Here is an 18778-nt window from a genome sequence, read left to right as displayed (position 1 = left end):
GAACCTTATGACACATGGCACTGGGGACGGCCAGCTGGGGCCCATCTTTCACCAGGAGCACCTTGGACACTTAGGCTTCATCCTGGAATCTCTCCAGGCAGCACCTGAAGAAGCAAGCATACCCGCCGCATACCCACCGGGGGCCTCTTCATGTTAAGCTAAGTCTACAGAATCTGCACTTACTGAGAGCAGCCAACCCATGTCCGTGCCCTAGAGAGAAAAGTCTAGAGGTGACAGCATGTCAAGCACGATGGAGGAGGCACAAAGGTGGGGAGACTCCCAAAGCTTAGGGAGTAAAAGAAGGTAAAGAAAGGACAGAACACAAACATCAATGACTTGGACTTGGAGAAAAAGGGTCAAGGGTATGTAGAGGGGCAATCAGGCTCTGGACATGCAAGGAACAGGAAGACAGTGGCTGAAGTTCTCAAGGGCAGGCCTGAGGCACAGCAAGTGCCCCAGCAGCACGGAGCATGCAGGACAGACATGGGCAGACACAGCCTGTGCAACACAGGGCAAAGCGAAGTGCTTTTCTTCAGGAAGTATCAGTATTTGAAAAGATATTTACCATAACTAGCTATACATTACTTTTCACTTACATGAGAAATTTTGGTACCTTAAAATATGAAATCATCACCTCATTTCAAAGGTGACCTTGGAGTTTACCCTGAAGAGGACAAGAACAAGTTGTCTGCATCTCAATTCTTACATAAAATTGTGACCCAACTACTTAAGCAAAACTGTTAACTGGTCTTTGTTTGTTTGTGTGTATTCTTATTTTTGTTTTGTTCTCTGGCCTAAGGTCATCAAGAACCAAGAGCATTTGGGAATCCCAACACTAGGCTATGATGCCTGTCAGGTAGGAAACGAGTTCCAGTTCGGTATGCCATGGACACCCCCAATATAAATAAGCCACTCCTTGGAGAGAAGGAGACATGGCTGAGCAGTTCCTCTCCCTGTTGAAATCACCTCAACCCTCTACTCATGCTCCCTCAGTTCTCATCCCATTTTCCTTGTGCTGCCCACTTCAGCCTTGCTATGCCCCCACAGTGCTCAGCACACAGCCCTCAGGCCTCGGCCTTCCCCACCAGCCTTGGGGCTGGGCAAGGCATTATTACGCCCTTCACTTCATCAGTATCACCTGCAGTGAGGCTACACCTGCATCTGGCCTGCTCAGGATGAATGAATGAAAAGCTGCTACACATGTTTACTGAGTTAGACCCCTGGGTGTCATCCCAAAGCTCTCTCCATCATTCACATCCAGTCAATCGGTAAGACTTCTCATCTGACCTCTTAATATCTCCTCATTCCTACTGCCAAAGTCAGTCCTCCATCATTTCAAGCTACAAAAGACCCCACTTCCTCCTCCTCCTCTAATCTGATTCCCCCCAGATCCATGCACCGAGCAGCCAACATTCAACAAGTTTGGCTCCTCCCCAAAGCCCTGGCATGAGCTGCAGTGCCTGTCCCCTTGGTCGTCTGTGCCACCGCCACATAAACCACTAAGATCATCTCCAGCATTGCCCTCTCCCTCAGCTCTTAAAGGACCCTCTGGTGTGTTCCCACAGTGCCCTGTGTGCATCCTGACCCCTGCACTCACACTGCAAGACCCCATGTGTTTGTGTATCTGCCACCCCTATAGACGGATCCACCCATGTGTTTCTGGGTCTCCGTTATTGCAACAGCCTGGCATGCAGCAGGTGTTTGATAACACACACACTGAGTGAAGGAATAAATGAATCCACCTAGAGCTGCTGGACATCATCATCCATACTATTTTCTGATGCAATTTCTTCACTGAGCTAAACAAAGCTTCCTCCATAGAACGGATCCTGTCTCTGAAGCGGCTGCTCATTTCCTCATCACATTTGCCACTGTTCTCTAGCTTAAATCCATCTGTCTGGAAATGAGGTTCCCAAAGCTGACTGTGTAGTCCTGGTTAGGGTCTCACCAGTGTCGTACCTACAACACAATCACCTCCTTCTGAGGGGCTCCAGGTCGAATTTGAAAACAACGCCAGCTGCTGAGCTGTGGTCTCACGTTGCAAATGCGCAGCTGACTCACTGCTATTATCACTCCGAATCCTCTCGCAGAGAGAGCCTCCCGGCCCCCCGGTGCCTATCCAGCAATGCTTGAGATTTGTTTTCCCCACATGTATTGCTGTGCCATTTTTCAAATTGAATTTCATTTTGTTATTTCCTGCCTATATTTCTTACCACTCTGGAATCGTTTTTATGATGTTTTATTTCTCGCTGACGTTAAGAACATTTCCCAGTTTTGCATTTTCTGTAAAGTTCATTAGGGTGATGTGGGCTCCTTTCTCAATGTCATTGATAAAACAATCAAAGGAAATCAAACCTAATATCCACCCTCATGATTTCCACTAGAAGCCTCTCCAGGGGGTTCCAATGCCACGTGTCACCTAGGACTTTTCAATCCATTTTCTCTCTAAGCAGGATTCCTCACCCAGTGAAATTGTCACATGGCACAGGCAAATGGAGACACTTTTGCTTTGCCTGTCCTTTTACCATTGGGTAATAAAAACAACATCAACAAGTTCATCTGGCATGAGATTCTGTGAAATAAGCCAGGCACGGCTCCACTGTCCTCTGGAGATTCTCTCCCTTTCATTCTTCACTTCTGTTGTACCATTTTGTGCCCCATGGTGACAACAGGAAGCCTTGGTACACCAGGGAGCTCCACCCTCAATCTTCCACATACCTAGTTTGCAGATGAACCCCACTTAACATTTCCAAATGCTTCAAAATCCCCAATTCTCTATCATACTTTAACAATTTGCACAATAAAACATAAAGGCAGCCTATGCCCTGCTCAAAATTAATACAGCATGTACTTCGTAGCCAAACACTTTCAGAAGTGCCTCCAGAAGTTCATTTATTCATGTATATTTTTTCCAACAATTTATACTTATTTTTTTTCATCACCATACATGAATGCTCAAGGGCGTACCCAGATTTTGGGTAAAATGAAAAATACATAGAGCAAAGTAAGCAGAGACCACTGCAGAGACCACTAGTGTGGACTGGTTATTTGGATTGGCCTTGGATTTTTTTCCTTCTGATTTTTTATTTTGCATGATGTTCATAAAGCATTTTTCAAGCACGTGACTCACAGATTGGACTTTGTTGGGGACAGCCATCTTAGGGGTGCAGCATGAATGCCACAGGCTGCAGATTGTAGGCAATCCCAGCACCCCTGTGCCTGCACCCCTTTCTTTCCCACTCAGAGAAATAAATGAAAGTCCAAGTGATAAAGACTGGTGTTGTGGTCAAAGACTTGACTCCACTGTAATATGGATAAACAATTTCAGTCTCCAAGTTGAGAGATTTTAATCAGCATTCATGACAATATGGCCATGGCACCTCAGTAATATCCACAGATTTACTCTATTCAGCATTCCGACAGGTGAGCCTTCCCAGTAATGACCTTTTGCAGCCAGTGGGCTGCCTCACCACATTCCCATCCCTTCCCTCCTCAGAGAAGAATGCCTCACCTTTCTTAAGTGATGACCATTCACAGGTCAGAAAAAACTCCAGTTAAGGAAAAGCAAGAAAACCTGGAAAATAGAAAAGGAGTCACATGGCTAGAGGCATGTAAGTGTTTCGCTCGCTGGGAAAACAAAAGAGAGAGAGGTAAGTTATAAAAACTATAGGCTAGTGGACTTTTCATCTATCTCTGACAGGTTTCTGGAATGGATTTTTAAATGAGGGTTTTAAGAAATTAAAAAAGGAGGCAGGGCACGGTGGCTCATGCCTATAATCCCAACACTTTGGGAGGCTGAGGCTGGTGGATCACCTGAGGTCAAGAGTTTGAGACCAGCCTGGCCAACATGAGGAAACCCCATCTCTACTAAAAATACAAAAATTATCTGGGTGTGGTGGCAGTGAGGCAGGAGAATCACTTGAACCTGGGAGGAGGAGGTTGCAGTGAGCCGAGATCATGCACTCCAGCCTGGGAGACAGAGTCAGGTTCTGTCTCAAGTCAAAAAAAAAAAAAAAAAAAAAAAAAAGAAGAGGAAGAAAGAAAGAAAGGAAAGAAGGAAGGAGAGAGGGAGGGATGAAGGAAGGGAGGGAGGGAGGGAAGAGAGAGGGAGGGACAGAGGGAAGGATAAATTCCTAAGAGATATTGTCAGTGCAATCCCAGTTGCTGTTGTGGTAGGTTTACTAGTGGAGATCATGAAAAAGCCATGGTTGTCTCAAAGCTGGCTTTTAATAAGGCAACTGACAGTCTCTAATAGTAGTCATGTGGGCTAGGTAGAAAGATGTGGTCAAGATAAAAACCCAAAGGGCAGGTTAACTCACAGTAGTGTCATACAAAAAGGGCACAGGTAGATGGCTCAGTATCTCTAAAGTACTGACCAATGCAATATGGTAGGAAAATAATGAGATAAGTATCCACAGACACCACTGAAATGTAACTGAGAAACACCACATCCGAAATGATAAGTTAACTTATTATGTTGCCAAATATAACTCAAGAAAAGTGAAACTTTTCTATACACCAGCAATACCAATTTAAAAGCTGTATGTATATGTGTGTGCATAGCAGGAGATAGTATATCCTAATTACAATTATAAAATACCTAGAAGACAGCATAATAAAAATGTTGGAATTATGTGAAAAAAAATTGTACTGAAACACATATAAAAAAAAAAAACACCCTGACTACATAAATGAATACAACAAGTTATTGCATAGGAACATTCAAAATCATAAAGACATCTAAGATGTATATACCCACAACAAAGTAGTATAATAAGCTAATGAAATCCCAGTCAAACCCCAACATAATTTTTACATAACTAGGTAAGTTAATCCTCACGATCATCTTAAAGAAAACTAAATATATAAGAATAGCTAAGATAATTTTTTAAATGAGGATATTTGACCTATTCTATAATAACTAAAATAGTGCTATTTGGTAAAATGTATAAATTTTTCATTTAAACATAGGGATTTAGCTTAAAAAATGTGACATTTCAAGCTAGAAAAATACTTCTTCAACAGATAGTGTGGGGATAACATTTTAGCCTTTTGTAAAGAAAAAATAAATTAGCTACTATATGCTGTATATAAAAAAACAGATTCCAAAGAGATAGAGGAGTAAAGCCTTTTTTTAGTCATGAAAAATATTAGAGAAAAATATGGCAAACATTTTTATAAGCTTGGGGCAGGGGATCCTTTCCAGGATTCAATACAAAACCAAAGTACCATGTGCAATTTATTGAATGTAAATTACACTTCAATATAAATTCCACTGGAAAAGAATGCCACAAAGGAAAACATATCAAATTTGAATAAATAAATATCTTGAAATGGGAAATATCTATATGGTAAAAGAAAATATAAACAAAGTGGAAAGAAAACCAACAAACAGGAAGAAAGTTTTGTACCATATATAATAGCTAAAAAATTAATAATCATATCTATACACACTCAACACACACACACATACACATATATAAAAAAAGACAGCAACCCAATTATTAAGGTTATAGCCAGGCAATTCACAGAATAAATACACAAACCATGTCTAAACATATGAAGAGATGCTCAACCTCACCAATAATTGAATACAACAGAAATTAAATTGCACTGTATCGTATTGAATATAATAATCGAAATTAAAACAACAATGAAATATCTTTTCCATCACTGTGATAAATAATGGAAAAGATTAATAATATTAATTGTTAAAGAGGCTTCAGGGAAATAGACGTTATCATGTATAGAGTATACATTTGTAAAGTCTTTTCAGCAATAGCATTTTGGCATTGTCTATAAAAATGTTAACTATGCTTACCCTTAGGCCAGCAATTCCCTTTCCAGGAATCTAACAGATGTATTTGGAAAGATGTACAAGGATTTCACTGAAGCACTGTTTATGTTGGTGAAATACTAGAAGATCCCTAAGTGTCTATCACTACAGGAATGATTGCATGCAGTTTGGTATTGTCTCACTATATTAACATGTAAGTTACAAACTAATACATGTAATATCTATAACACTTATAAAGCAATACATGCACTATTGTTAAAATACAAGTATGTCTGCATGTGTGTGTGTGTGTGTGTGTGTGTGTGTGTGTGTGTCTGTGTATGAATGTCAATAGGAAAAATATTTGAAAGATCTAAACCAAATTATTGACAATGATTATCTCTGGGGATGGGAGTGGAACTGGGGATATTAAGTTGTGGGTGGGAGAAAGATACTTGCACATTTTAGTTTTTGCATTGATTGGTTGTTGTTTTGTTTTGTTTTGTTTTGTTTTGTGAGACGGAGTCTCGCTCTGTCACCCAGGCTGGAGTGCAATGGCATAATCTCGGCTCACTGCAACCTCCACCTCCTGGGTTCAAGTGATTCTTCCGCCTCAGCCTCCTGAGTAGTTGGGATTACAGGCGCCCGCCACCACGGCTGGCTAATTTTTGTATTTTTGTAGAGGTGAGGTTTCACCATGTTGGCCAGGCTGGTATCAAACTCCTGACTCATGATCTGCCCACTTTGGCATTCCAAAGTGCCGGAATTAGAGGCATGAGCCACCACACCCAGCCGACTCTTTTACATATAATATTTTTGACACTATCCCTGTGCCACAGCAGCTTGAAAAACAATGGCACGACTACATAATGTTGTGTCTACAGTGCTAAAAACAGAAGCTACACGACATCCCCAGTGGGAGAGCCCTCATGCCCAAACAATGCATTGATGGAAGAGGAAAGATGAATCTAGGACCCCAAAAAATAGGTATGATTGGAATAGGTCAAGGGAAAAAGAGGTGCAGCATCCCAGAGAGGGTGACTACATCCTCCAAGTCATGCCTACTTCAAGGTCATCCACAGCAACAGGTGCTAATGCCACTTGACAAAGAACATTTTATGCATTCCTCAAGTATGTATTGAGGGTCAATCGTTTATCAGGCACTGTTGCAGGCATTCATTGTTATCATCATCATCCTCAAAAAGCATATATGACTGTCATAGAGAAATAGAACCAACACACCCAGAAATAATGTTTTACCAGCTATCTGGGCATCATTTAGCCTACTCAACACGTAAAATTAACCACATGAAATTGGTAGCTCTTATGTAAACTAATTCACGGGAAAAGGCATTTTCAATGCTGGTGGGAGTATAAATAGGCAAACTATTTTAGAGGTCAATTCACTTCTTGAAATTGTGTCCATCTTTAAATTGGGTAGACCTTTGGACCTGGCAATTTTATTTCCAGGACTTTATGCTAAGATCATGGAGATTTATTGACAATGATTTAGAGCAGCTTTAAATGTCCAGTAACAATATGTAGGAAGCTAAATTGTGGCCCATCTGCATGATGGAACACGATTCCATCATTAAAATTATGTTTTGGAAGTATATTTAGCAAGGGAAAATGTGCACACTATTTAGTAATATCAGAAAAGCCAGTCACAGAGCACTCTTTACAGTAAGATTGAAATTAGATTTTAAATTTATGTTTGCATAAAATGCCTGAAAGTATTTGCACTGAAATGTTAAGTTGTGCCTGAGTAGAGATATGGTAAGTCATTTTTATTTTCTTCTTTAAACCCTTTCAGTGTTTTTCCATGTTTTCTATAATTGAACTATATTACACTATATTACTTCTGCAATAGAAAACAACCAACATATGGAAATCAGGACAGATAATAAAAGCCAACACTCCTATGGCTCTTCTCTGTGCCGGGAGTCATTCTTTAAATACATCATCACGAGTCACCCTCCCTGTGCTAGGCAAGTCGCCCACAACAGAGGGATGAGGAGAGACCACGCACCAGCCTTTCTTTCTGGGAGTTTACAGTGGAAGACAAGCAATTTTATCTCACATCAAGAACTCTGAAGGAAGGAGACCATATCTGTGGTGAAGGGAAAAGAGTGGGGTGGTATTAGAAGGGAAATCCCAAGAAAAGTTCCCCTCTCTGCTGGATGGCTGGAGACTCCTATTGAAAGGAGAGAGGTAACATGAGCAGATTAGAAAAGAGACCACAGACCTGGAGTGGGGGGCACTCCCAAACCCCGCGGAGACATCCCATTTGATATTCCAACCCAAAGGTATGTACCCACAGAACTTCTCATCCTTCTTGTTCTTTGTTTTTGTTTTCCATTTAAGGTGGCTCACAACTGTAAACCTAGAACTTTGGGAGGTTCAGGCGGGTGGATCACCTGAGGTCACAAGTTCGAGACCAGCTTAGCCAACATGGAGAAATCCCATCTCTACTGAAAATACAAAAATGAGCTGAGTGTGGTGGTACATGCCTATAATCCCAGCTACTCAGGAGGCTGAGGCAGGACAATTGCTTGAAGTTGGGAGGCAGAGGTTGCAATGAGCCCACATGGCACCACTGCACTCTAGCCTGGGCGACAGAGTGAAGAGACTCTTTCTCAAAAAAAAAAAAAAAAAAAAAAAAAAAAGGTGGAGATTTAGGAAAATAAAGCCCTGGAGACAGACAAGGCCCAGAGCCCCGGGAAAGGTGTTCTGGGAGGCTGGAGCCATGGGCCTCTCCTGGCCCTGCCCAGGAAGAATAGTCAGCCAAGGCTCCACATAGTCCCAGCCTAGGGTGAACTGCTCCGACACAAACAGCCTGTCTGGTTTCAGGTCATTTGCTTGCAGTTACCTTTCCTTAACTGCCTTGGAACAGTCCCCTGGAGGTCTACATAGAATGTTCTAGAAGGTATGGTCATTGCTTCCTAAGTTTTGAATCTTTCCATCAGCAAATCATAGCCCTGCACAGGGGAGGCAGAGCAGACATGGCAAGGGAGGCAGAGCTCTGCTGAGAGGGTAGAACCACTTCCGGGTGAGAGGTCAGAAAGGGGTGGGTGAGAGAAGTGGAGAGAGACAGAGAAATAAAGAGATATCGTATAGAGAGAGAGACACAGAGGAAGAGAGACAGAGACACACACACACAGAGAAAGAGACAGAGATACGGAGATACACAGAGGGAGAAGAAAAGACAGAGAAACAGTGACAGAGAGAACAGGGAGAGAGACAGAGACAGAGACACAGAGGGAGAAAGACAAAGACACAGAGAGACACAGAGGGAGAGAGACACACAGAGAGACACACAGAGAGAGATGGAAAGACAGGGGGAGACACAGAGAGAGACCGAGAGACAAAGACAGAAGAATAAAGAGAGAGAGAGACAGAGACAGACAGAGAGACAGACAGAGGGAGAGAAAGAGAGAGACAGAGAGAGGAATGAGGAAGAAGGGAAAGGGAGCTGAGGAGGGGAGAACCAGGGCACGAAAGTGGGGGAGCAAGAGAGCAGGAGAAGAAGGGGGAGGAGATCCTTATTTCCAGTGAAGTCTTAAAAACCTAAAATGCAATAAACAAACAAACAAACTACCTCACGTATTTGGAGCAAGTTCTCAAACAAATGGTCTAGACTGAACCCAGCTTCACTCACTGAAATGAGATTCACATTGACCAACAAGCTACATGACTGTGCTTACCTGAAGGCAGCAAACCTTTTTATATATTTTATTTGGCGGGGCGTCATCACTGCCTAAAGATTTAGTCTATGACTCCAGAATACACTGTGACACAAAGACCAAAAACAACACTATTCACACACATACACTCATACACACCCCATATATATATATATATATATATATAAGATCTTGTGTTTCAGAGCCAAGTGGTATTTGCCGAGGGCTCTCAGCTCAGCCCTTGATGATCTGATGTATTTATGTTTTTGTGCAAAAATAATAAACCAACAGTCGTTGGTTTTCTTGAATTAATTGTCTTAAGGAGAAAAATTGCACATTCTAGTTAATATATCATTCTGTGCTTATGAACATTACAACAAGCAAACTCCAAAGACAAGTAACATTGAACTACTGTAAAGAATCTCTATATAAATTATTTTATTCCATGTCCCTTATTTATATAAGACATTAAAAATACTTTTCACAACTAAGTTTTGTCCTTTAAAAAGGCTAATCAAAACTGCATCACTAAGGCCTTGAGTATTATGTTATATGTGTACAATAAAACCAGACCCTTTTTCATATTTGAGACTATCAGCTGTACTTTGTGAGCCTCTTGATCTTGCACCAAACTAAATTCAATTTCAAAGTAATCAAAGGCGTCATATAGTGCACAACAGAAAGTCTTACTAAAATTGCCAGAGTTGTCTTCCTGAATAGAAACATTGGTCATAAAAAAATGACAGCCCCAAAATACGGCACTTGGTAGCTGAGATGTTCCAGAAACGCTGCCCATCCCTCCTATCTGTCTTCAGGAAGGGAGGGCTACCCGTGGTCCTCTGCCCACTTCCTCACGAATTTCTTGGCGATCTGCTGCCTCAGCTTGGATCAGTTCCAGTGGGCAATTAGCCTGCGCTACTCCTAGGCCTGACGACTTACAGCAAGACTTCCCAATGCGTGCCTCTCCATGGGTGCCCGGCGCCCCCCCAGCCAAAGCCATCAAGCCTGCATGGACCTGGGTGGGAGGCTGAGCACTGACATAGATGCTCTCCTTAGCCAAACTACAGCCAGGATCCTCGGGGCCTTTTATCGACTAAGCCTCAACCTTGGCCTAGAGACTCCAACAAACACTAACATAGTTTCGAATGGCTCAAGGCCGTATGCCTATGCCAGGGGTGACCTTCTAAAAGTGCCTGCCTGAGAAAACTCAAGGCTGCCAAAAGCAGTTACTGCTTGTTCCAGCCAATACCTGAAGACAAAACCCTCGTCTCCCCGTCTCTGTGGGAAGGTAGAAGCCAAATTTGCATAAGAACCTTAGCAAGCCCAGACGGGGGTTCCACATGAGCCAAACACCCCCACTACTGCTTTGACTCTACTCACACTTCTTTGACTCTACTGAGTCCTCACTCATGCCCGCCCTCACTCATTCTCCTTTGAAAACAACCAGTCACATCTGCACAAATAAGAGTTGAATCCAGTTCATGCCAGGCTCTCTTCTCTACTGCAATAGCTACTGCTGAATAAAATCCACCCTGACCCCTTTGACCAGGGTCCAGCTTTTTTGACCCTTGACAGCACACAGCCAGGGCAACTTCAGACACTTAAGCAGATTTGCCCAGAGGGTGGGCTGGGCCATGCTGGGCCAGGCCTGTGGTCCTTTCTGTTCTCACTTCTGTGTCTACACAGCACGTTAGCCAGTGTCCAGGTCAAGATCTACCCTCACCCCATAGCATGACTCTTGTCTGTGGCCAACAGAGGCCCGCAAGATACGTTCTAGTGCAACAGAGCCAACCCGGGGGCCCCTGGGTGGTGGCTGCAGAAGGGGTCCTGCCCCACCCCCACGACTTCTCCCCAGGGAGACGGGACCCTCACCTCTCATTTCCGTGGCTGAGGAGCCATTGGACCAGGCCGTCCACTTGTTCCTGTGCTTGCTGATTTCCTGGACTTTGCAGACATAATTCCCTTGGTCCGAGGGCTGCAGCGTCAACACAGAGAGCCTGTAGAGCACCCCGCGCTGCTCCTCCAGCAGGCGCAGCCTCTGCCGGTTGGCACTGCGGCTGAAATTCCCGTAGTACTGCACCACCCGGAGCTTGGTCATCTTCACCATCAAGACCTCCTGGGAGTTGGAGGAGCGTGCAAAGAACCAGCGCACAGCCAGCAAGCTGTCCTTCCGCCTCTTCTGGGAGACGTGGCAGAGGAGAGTGGCATTCTCCCCCTCCAGGTAGTCAACCACGGGCCCCGGGGACACAGTGACATTGAGGGCTGCACAGACCTCTGCAGAGAAAAAGGGGAGAAGAGAGGATGAGGAGAGCCCCAGGTCCCTCTGCGGACAGCCCGCAGTCCAGAAGCCGGGAAATGCCTCCACACACTGGGCATCCTGGACTTCGCAGACATAATACCCTGCCTAGCCACAGAGGCAGGCGGCCCCTCGCCTCTCCAGAGGAGGGGCTTTTCTGGGGGTGAGCCTCTGTGGGCCCCCACTGTCTCATCTATGGGACCACCCTGTCCATGTGGGATGCTAGACAATGACCTCGTGACCCAGAAGTATTTTTCAAAATTTTGTAATTAGTTGCTGGACATTTAAAATTCAGATTTCACGTAAAAGATTTAGATTTTCGGAATTTCTTAAAAATGTCCAGCCCACAGCTGATCCCCCACCACTCCCCACCACTCCCCACACCTCACCCCCCAGCCTGCTTTCATGTTTTGTCCCTGACCTGATGTCAGATATGCTGTGGGTGGGGAGTCGCCCTGGGGCCGGGCAGACCCCTGGGCAGTGCTGAAGGGAAGCAAGGAGGAAAGAGGAAAAACAGATCAAGCAAGTTGTGAACATTTGACAAGGAGGCTGTGGGGCTGCAGGCGGGCGGCCTTTGCCGAGGGTTGGGGAAGGCTGGCAGATGAAAACTATTCTTCATCGTAAAAATCCAGGCAACAGGTCATCCTCCTATACAGCTTCCACTATTGATTTAATAACTGAACACCTCAAGACAGATGAATTTGAGGGTAATTTTCCCTTAAATTTTCTTTCTCATCTCTCAGAAGACAAGCACTAGCCCACAGGGTAATGCCATGAATCTTAACATCTTCACACCCATAAAGTCCCTTTTGTCATACATTCCATTCACAGGTCTAGCCAGTGATTAAAACACCAGAGTCTTTGATATATATGGAAGTGAGCCCAGAAGAAAAGGGTTAAGGCTCAGCTGGACTCTCTGCTAGATGGGTATGAGCTCTGTGTCTGCAGTGATGCGGGACAAAGCCAGCCTGGGAGATACTTAGGGCCGCAGACTAACTGTAGCCAAAGGAGAGACCCGCCCTGGAAGCAATCCCGCTGTCATCAGAAGACCCTCCTGCAAGGAAAAAGAGGAGGAATTGGCCCCACCATTTCCCCTGCATCTTGCCCACCTGGTGGGCACCTGGCCCATAGGCCATGTTAAATTAGTTGGAAGGCATTTCTTCCTCACTGCTGAAGCCCTGTGTGAAGTCCACACAGCTCTCATGGCAGGAGCTCCCTGGTGAGGAATGCAGCAGCTGGGGACACCGGCTGACCCGGCTCCAACAGCTGCCAGGGGCTGGGCGGGCAGAGAGCAGCAAAGATGCGGCAGCTGACTTCCAGAACTGAAGTCCAGCCCCATCCCGCCCCCAAGAGCTCCTCAGTGGAGGCCAGGAGAGCTGAGGAAGGCAGGAAATTGAAACAAGATGGGTGGGATGAGAGTGCAGGCGGGACCCCACGCCCCAGGCTCCTCCTATTAACACTACAAGGAGGAGGGATTATATATAGTGACTGAAACCAGAAGGATGTGCCAAGTGCTCCAGTCCCCATGGGAGGCCAGATTCCATCCTGGAGGCAAGCTAGTAACCCTTCCACTTCTGTGGCTCAGGATAGGGTCAGGGGCTCCCGGGAAAGGGAAAGGACTATACTCTAGCCTCCCAGGATGAACCCTCATTGTTACCCTATCGGCATATCTCCCTGCCTTCATTTTGCCCCATATTCTTTTACAAATGACACAAGCCTCTGTTTCTTCCACCAAAGTGCAAAGACCTTGGTTATGGGTTGAATTGTGTCCTCCCAAAATTCGTTTGTGGAAGCTTTAGCCCCAGGACCTAAGAATGGGACTGTATTTGCAGATAGAGTCTTTAAAGGAGTAATTAAGTTAAAGTCATTAGGGTGGGCCCTCATCTAGTATCAGTGGTCTTTATAAGAAGAAGAGATGAGGGAGGACACAGATGCACAGAGGGAAGCAATGTGAAGGCACAGGAAGAGGGCGGCATCTGCAAGCCAAGGAGAGAAGCCTCAGGAGAAACCAACCCTACCGGCACCTTGATCTTGGATTTCCGGATTCCAAAATGTGACAATACATTTCTGTTGCGTAAGTCCCTCAGCCTGTGGTACTCTGTTACCACAGCCTAAGCACACTAATCCAGCCCTGTTCACAGCAAGCTTCATTCCAGCCCTCTACCTGCCACCTTCAGCACCAGGAGGTAAGTGGCATGGTTGTAACTGATGGTCACAGACCCCACCAAGTCTGAAAGCTTTGCTGGAGGACACAGCCGTTCAGGTTGTGGGATCCATGTGCCTGTGACGAGCCTTCTCAGCAAAGCTGGGTGCCTTGAGCAACATTCTTCTCCTCCCCAGCCCTGGAGATCGCTGCCTTAAACCCAGCAAAGGTGGCACATGTATCCAGGCAACTCTGAGATGGGACAAGGCAGGAGGGAGGACAGGGAATGCAGGTAGGGCACCCAGGGGCTGGCAAATGTGACTCAGTTGGGTGTTTATTTCAATAGTAAGAGAAAGGGAGTCAGTTATCTCCCCCTGCAGTTACCAGGATCACAGGGCTCAGCAGAGGGAACACCAATGGCAATCAGAGGATAGGACGATGGGAAGCAGGTGCACCAAAGTCCAAAGGCAGAAGATAGGGTGCAGGGTCCCCAGAAGCCCAGGCTTTTCCCTCTGGATATCAGTCTGAATGACAGTCCCTGCAAGCCCAGCACGTCAGAGGGGCAACCTGAGCAATCACAGGCCATGCCAGCCACCAGGCAGGACCCGATGGTGCCACTCTCCCCCTTCTCTACCAGGTAGATGAGGCAGACAGGCAGGGCAGATCCTCCCTCTCCTGGCCTAGGAAAGATAGCCAAAGTCACTCTGGGTCAAAGAAGAAATTAACTTCTTGTTTGTGATCCTGTGTTGTGGAGGATTGAGGTGGGAGGCGGATCCACTGTCCCCCTGCCCACGTACCTCTCCACTCACAGTTCCTGCTTCTTCCAGCTTAAGCCTCATGCAGCAGACATATTGTGAAGAAAAAGGCAACATTCCTGACTTTGCACAGCAGGGAGTCCAGTGAGTAAGGCAGCCACTCATTGAAGAAAAGGCACCGGAGAATGTAACTACAGTGTCACGTGCCACAGAGAAAAAGTGCAGCATTTAAGAAAACCATGGCAAGATCCTGATCTAGACTTTGGGGTCAGGAAAGGGACTCTGGGGATGTGAGCTTCAGCTGAAGACTCAGTTGGAGTTAATGAAATAAAGTTCAAGGTAGCAACAAGGAGTGATCTTCCAAGGAGGGAGCTCTATCTCTGCAAAGGCCCTGAGGCAGGAGGGACCCCGTACAGGATGGAAATGGAAAGGTCAGTGCATCCTGATGAACTGTAACCCACTATGGCCCGACAGCCACCCCTGCCAACATATGGGCCTCAGAAGGCATTCCCTACCCCAATCAGGATCCCCAAGGCCACTTCTAGAAGAAGGAATGTAACAAAACCGTTAAGAAAGAGACTGATACAAACAGAGGGATGGGATTCCTGCTGCACCGAATCCCCCATCTCCAACAAGCGCATGCTCCAGGACTTGGTAGTCCTGGGTACCACAGTGGGTGAGCACTGGGAAGCTCATGGTCCCAGGCCTTCCCAGGCAGCTGGGGAGAAATGATGAGACACAGAAGCAGTGGCTTGGTCGGCTTGTTGGACCCGGGTAAAGAGCCAGAAGCTGGCATCTGACAGAGCCAGGCTGGAAACCTGATTCTGTTAGGTGTGAGCCTCCTGGAGTTTCAGTTTCCCCATCCAAAAAATGGGAGAATGATGCCTTTCACAGTAAGTATAGGCTCCCATGCAAAAACACCTTTAAAATACAGATATAGTTTGCATGCCCTGAGACTGGGGAGGTGGGAGCAATAGAAAGTGACATGCACATTGTCCTGTGAGTACAGTGGGCTTTGTGGGCCCACGACCTGCAGGCACACAGGACCCCACGCTTGGAAGGCCTCACTCCCCCAGCTTGGTTTAATCTCTGCCGTTGCTTTTTTGAAATTGTGATACTTTAATGAGGAGCCCCACATTTTCATTTGACACTGGATCCCACAAGTCATATTGCTGGTTATGTTTGTAGATGAACCTCAAATTCCTGTGGACAGAGTTAAGGTGTCTAATCCCCTTGTTTCCATTTGAATAATGTCACGAAAAGGACTAATACAACTCTGAAAACAGCCCAGAAAGACATCCATGTAGCTGAATAGGACAACCTGCTCATTGTGAAGTGGGAGATGGCCGCTTCCAGGTGCAGGGGAGCAAGGACAGCTAACAAAACAAGGCACCAGCCTCACCTGGGATGCAGAGGAGGGCACAGTGCTTCAGTCTGAGCAGGCCAGGGATGTGCCGGTGGCTCTGTGCCTCCCACTTCCTCGCTGCCTGAAGAAACTACACCCACTCACCTCAGGGAGACCAGAGCCTCTAAGTTTATAAGGAATGCAAACTATCAGCACTGATCAGCAGCAGTGAGCTTTCTTATTAAAAGGATAGTCTGAATTCATACAGCTAAATCTCTGAAAGAAACACTATTGTATTACTTAACAGTCCTTGGCACCAGGGGCCAGTGTTTACTGAGCACTAAGCAGAGGTGATACCAGACCTAGCCCATGGACTGATTCACTCACATTAGCCCATCACCTGAAAATAACTCCATCCAGGATAAAAATATCACCTTGCCCAATGATAGAGGCTAATATCTGCCGGGTATAAACCCTATGCCCTTTAGATGCATTTGCTCAATTTACCCCGACACTCTGTTCATTCCCATTTTATAGACAAGAGGACTGAGGTACAGAGAGGCTAAGCCCTTGTCCAAGCTCACATATTAAGTGGCAGAGCTGGAATTCAATCCTAAGCGATCTGGCTTCAAAGACAGCTCAGCCACCCCTCCAGACTACAAATATGCTATAGTAAATATATTTCTGTCGGTTTCTGTAAACTGAGACATGGGTGACCACTTGGGTCCTGCTTAGTCCCAAAATGGAGAGGTAGAAAAGTGCAGCGGTTAGGAAGCTGAGGACTTACGTATAAAGTGGGTCTGCCAGCCCCTCCCCGGAGGATCGTGGTGAGGAGTCATGAATGAAGCACTTAGAAGAGTGGGTGACACACAATGAGTGTCCCACAAGCTGGAGTTATTATCATTCCCCAGGGCTGACCCTGGGCACAGCCAGGGCGGACCCTGAAGAATCCTGAATTTCAGCTCTCAAGGTTCACCAGGGCTCCTGGAAATAGGAGAATGCCCTTGATCCCCACTAAAAGCCAGTCTCTGGGACACCCACTCTGACAGCTTCTTCAATTAGGAAAGTGATCATGGAGCCTGGGAGAGGAAGGACCACTGGCTACTGGCTACTCCACGGAGGCCACGAGAACTCGCTCTGCCCACAATCCAAGTCAAACTTCTCATCATTTTTCCAGCCAAGACAGTGACAACTGGGAAATTTCCCACAGCAAGGATATCAGGTTCACTGGGAGCCTGGCTTCACTCACAGCTGGGGGACCATGGATGGATTTCTTCCCACTGTTAGCCAAGTGCCTCCTCCTCAGACTGCAATCTAGGGAGTAATGCCGGCTCAAATGTCAGCTCTATCATTTGGTAGTTGGATCACTCTTGGAAAATTACCTACTTCGGAGCATCAGCTCCCTAATTTTCAAAAACAATGGCAACACAGTTTAGTGGTTATTGAAACAGATCCTAGAGCCAGGCTTCCTGGGTTCAAATCCCAGCTCCACCACTTACAAGCCTAGTGACTTAAGGCAAGTCCGTTCATGGGCCTGAGCCTCAGTTTCTTCATCTATAAAATGGGGATAATAATGGCACTTCCTTCAGAGGTTATTGGTGAGATTAAAGTTCACTTTTTTTTAATACTTGGATATATAAACGTGTTGTAGTCATTATTACTTGGAAGTGTTGTGATTCAATGAGCTAGGCCCAGATAGGCACTCAGGAAAAGTGACCATCGATACCTGTATGATAGCTGTTAATTACAGCCAGTACGGCCACTGTTACCCTGGGGCAGCGGACAGGGCTCTGGGGAACAAAGAGAGAAAATTCTTCAGCCACTTGCAGGCGGGAGCAGTAAAACCCTAATGAAAGCTCCTAGTGTGGAACAAGAAGCTGTCCTCAAGCAGGGTGCTGGTGGGAGAAGCGTCACTGCATCTAGCCCTGGATGCCCCTCTCACCAGGCCTGGTCACCTCCACAGGCCCACGAGCAAGTCCCCGTTCCCCACCTCCGGGCCCGGGCAGATCCAGCCGCTCCTGACTTGTCTTCAGAGTAACTCTCCAAAGAGAGTGAAAGGGTTGCTGCTCTGAGGAGCCTGCCAAGAGTTGTGTGTCCTGACTTCCCTGGAAAGAAGGAAAGCGAACCACCAACGTGGGCTGCGCTCTGCAACATCTCCCCTCGGGGCCTGCCGCTGGGAAGGACACGGTCGCTGTGAGAGTGCCCAGCCCCGGGCGAGGTCAGGACAGGGACCGCGCTCCGGGGAGGCGTCCTCCGAACTCGGGAAGGGGCCGCCGCGCCCCCCAGACCCGCGGTGAGCCCACCGGAGCGCGCCGGCGACAGTGACAGCGCCGCCCCCGGCCCGCGCCCGGAGGCGGCGGGGCCTCCCCACCAGGCCCGGAGCCCCGGTCTCCCCCGCGCGGCCGACGGCCCCCACCCGCCCCGCGCCCGGCCTGCCCCGTGGCGCTTACCCGGGGCCGGAGCCTGCGCCAGCAGCGCGGCCGCCGCCAGCGCCAGCAGCCGCATCTCCCCGCCGCCGCCCGGCGCTGTGACGCGGGAGAGCGCCGCCGCCCGGCCCGGCTGCCGCCAGCCCGCCCCGCGCCCGCGCCCTCGCCCGCGCCCGCCCCGGGCCCGCCCCTCGGGCCGCCTGCCACGCCGGGCAGGGGTTGCTGGGTCCCGAGGCCCGCACCGGGCGTGGGAGTCGCCGCGCGATCGGTTCGCTCCAGTTTCTTTGGCGTCACTTTCACCAGCCCCATTTCCCAGATGAGAAAACTGAGGTTCTGCAAGGGTGATCGCTGGTG

At 47.1% G+C, this 18778-nt stretch overlaps 1 protein-coding gene across 2 annotated transcripts in view; it reads right to left on the bottom strand.

The window, feature by feature from the left end:
- Positions 1-18566, bottom strand: part of VSTM4 (V-set and transmembrane domain containing 4) — an 89901-nt gene extending 71335 nt beyond the window's left edge. Inside the window, exons 1-3 of one of the 2 annotated variants that reach the window (XM_039478103.2) lie at positions 18449-18566; positions 11332-11733; positions 5365-7970 (exon numbers count right to left, since the gene is read on the bottom strand). In XM_039478103.2, coding sequence (XP_039334037.1) covers positions 7858-7970; positions 11332-11733; positions 18449-18503 — 570 coding nt within the window. In that variant the 5' untranslated portion in view covers positions 18504-18566 and the 3' untranslated portion in view covers positions 5365-7857. Of the gene's footprint in view, positions 1-5364; positions 7971-11331; positions 11734-18448 lie in introns of those variants that run through there. The other variant, XM_039478102.2, reaches the window with a different exon arrangement.
- Positions 18567-18778: the final 212 nt, after the last annotated feature.

The sequence above is a fragment of the Saimiri boliviensis genome, chromosome 12, assembly GCF_048565385.1.
Source record: "Saimiri boliviensis isolate mSaiBol1 chromosome 12, mSaiBol1.pri, whole genome shotgun sequence".
Classification (NCBI taxonomy): Eukaryota; Metazoa; Chordata; class Mammalia; order Primates; family Cebidae; genus Saimiri; species Saimiri boliviensis.
The sequence above is the reverse complement of the archived record's forward strand: the minus strand, read 5'-3'. Positions and strand labels throughout refer to the sequence as shown.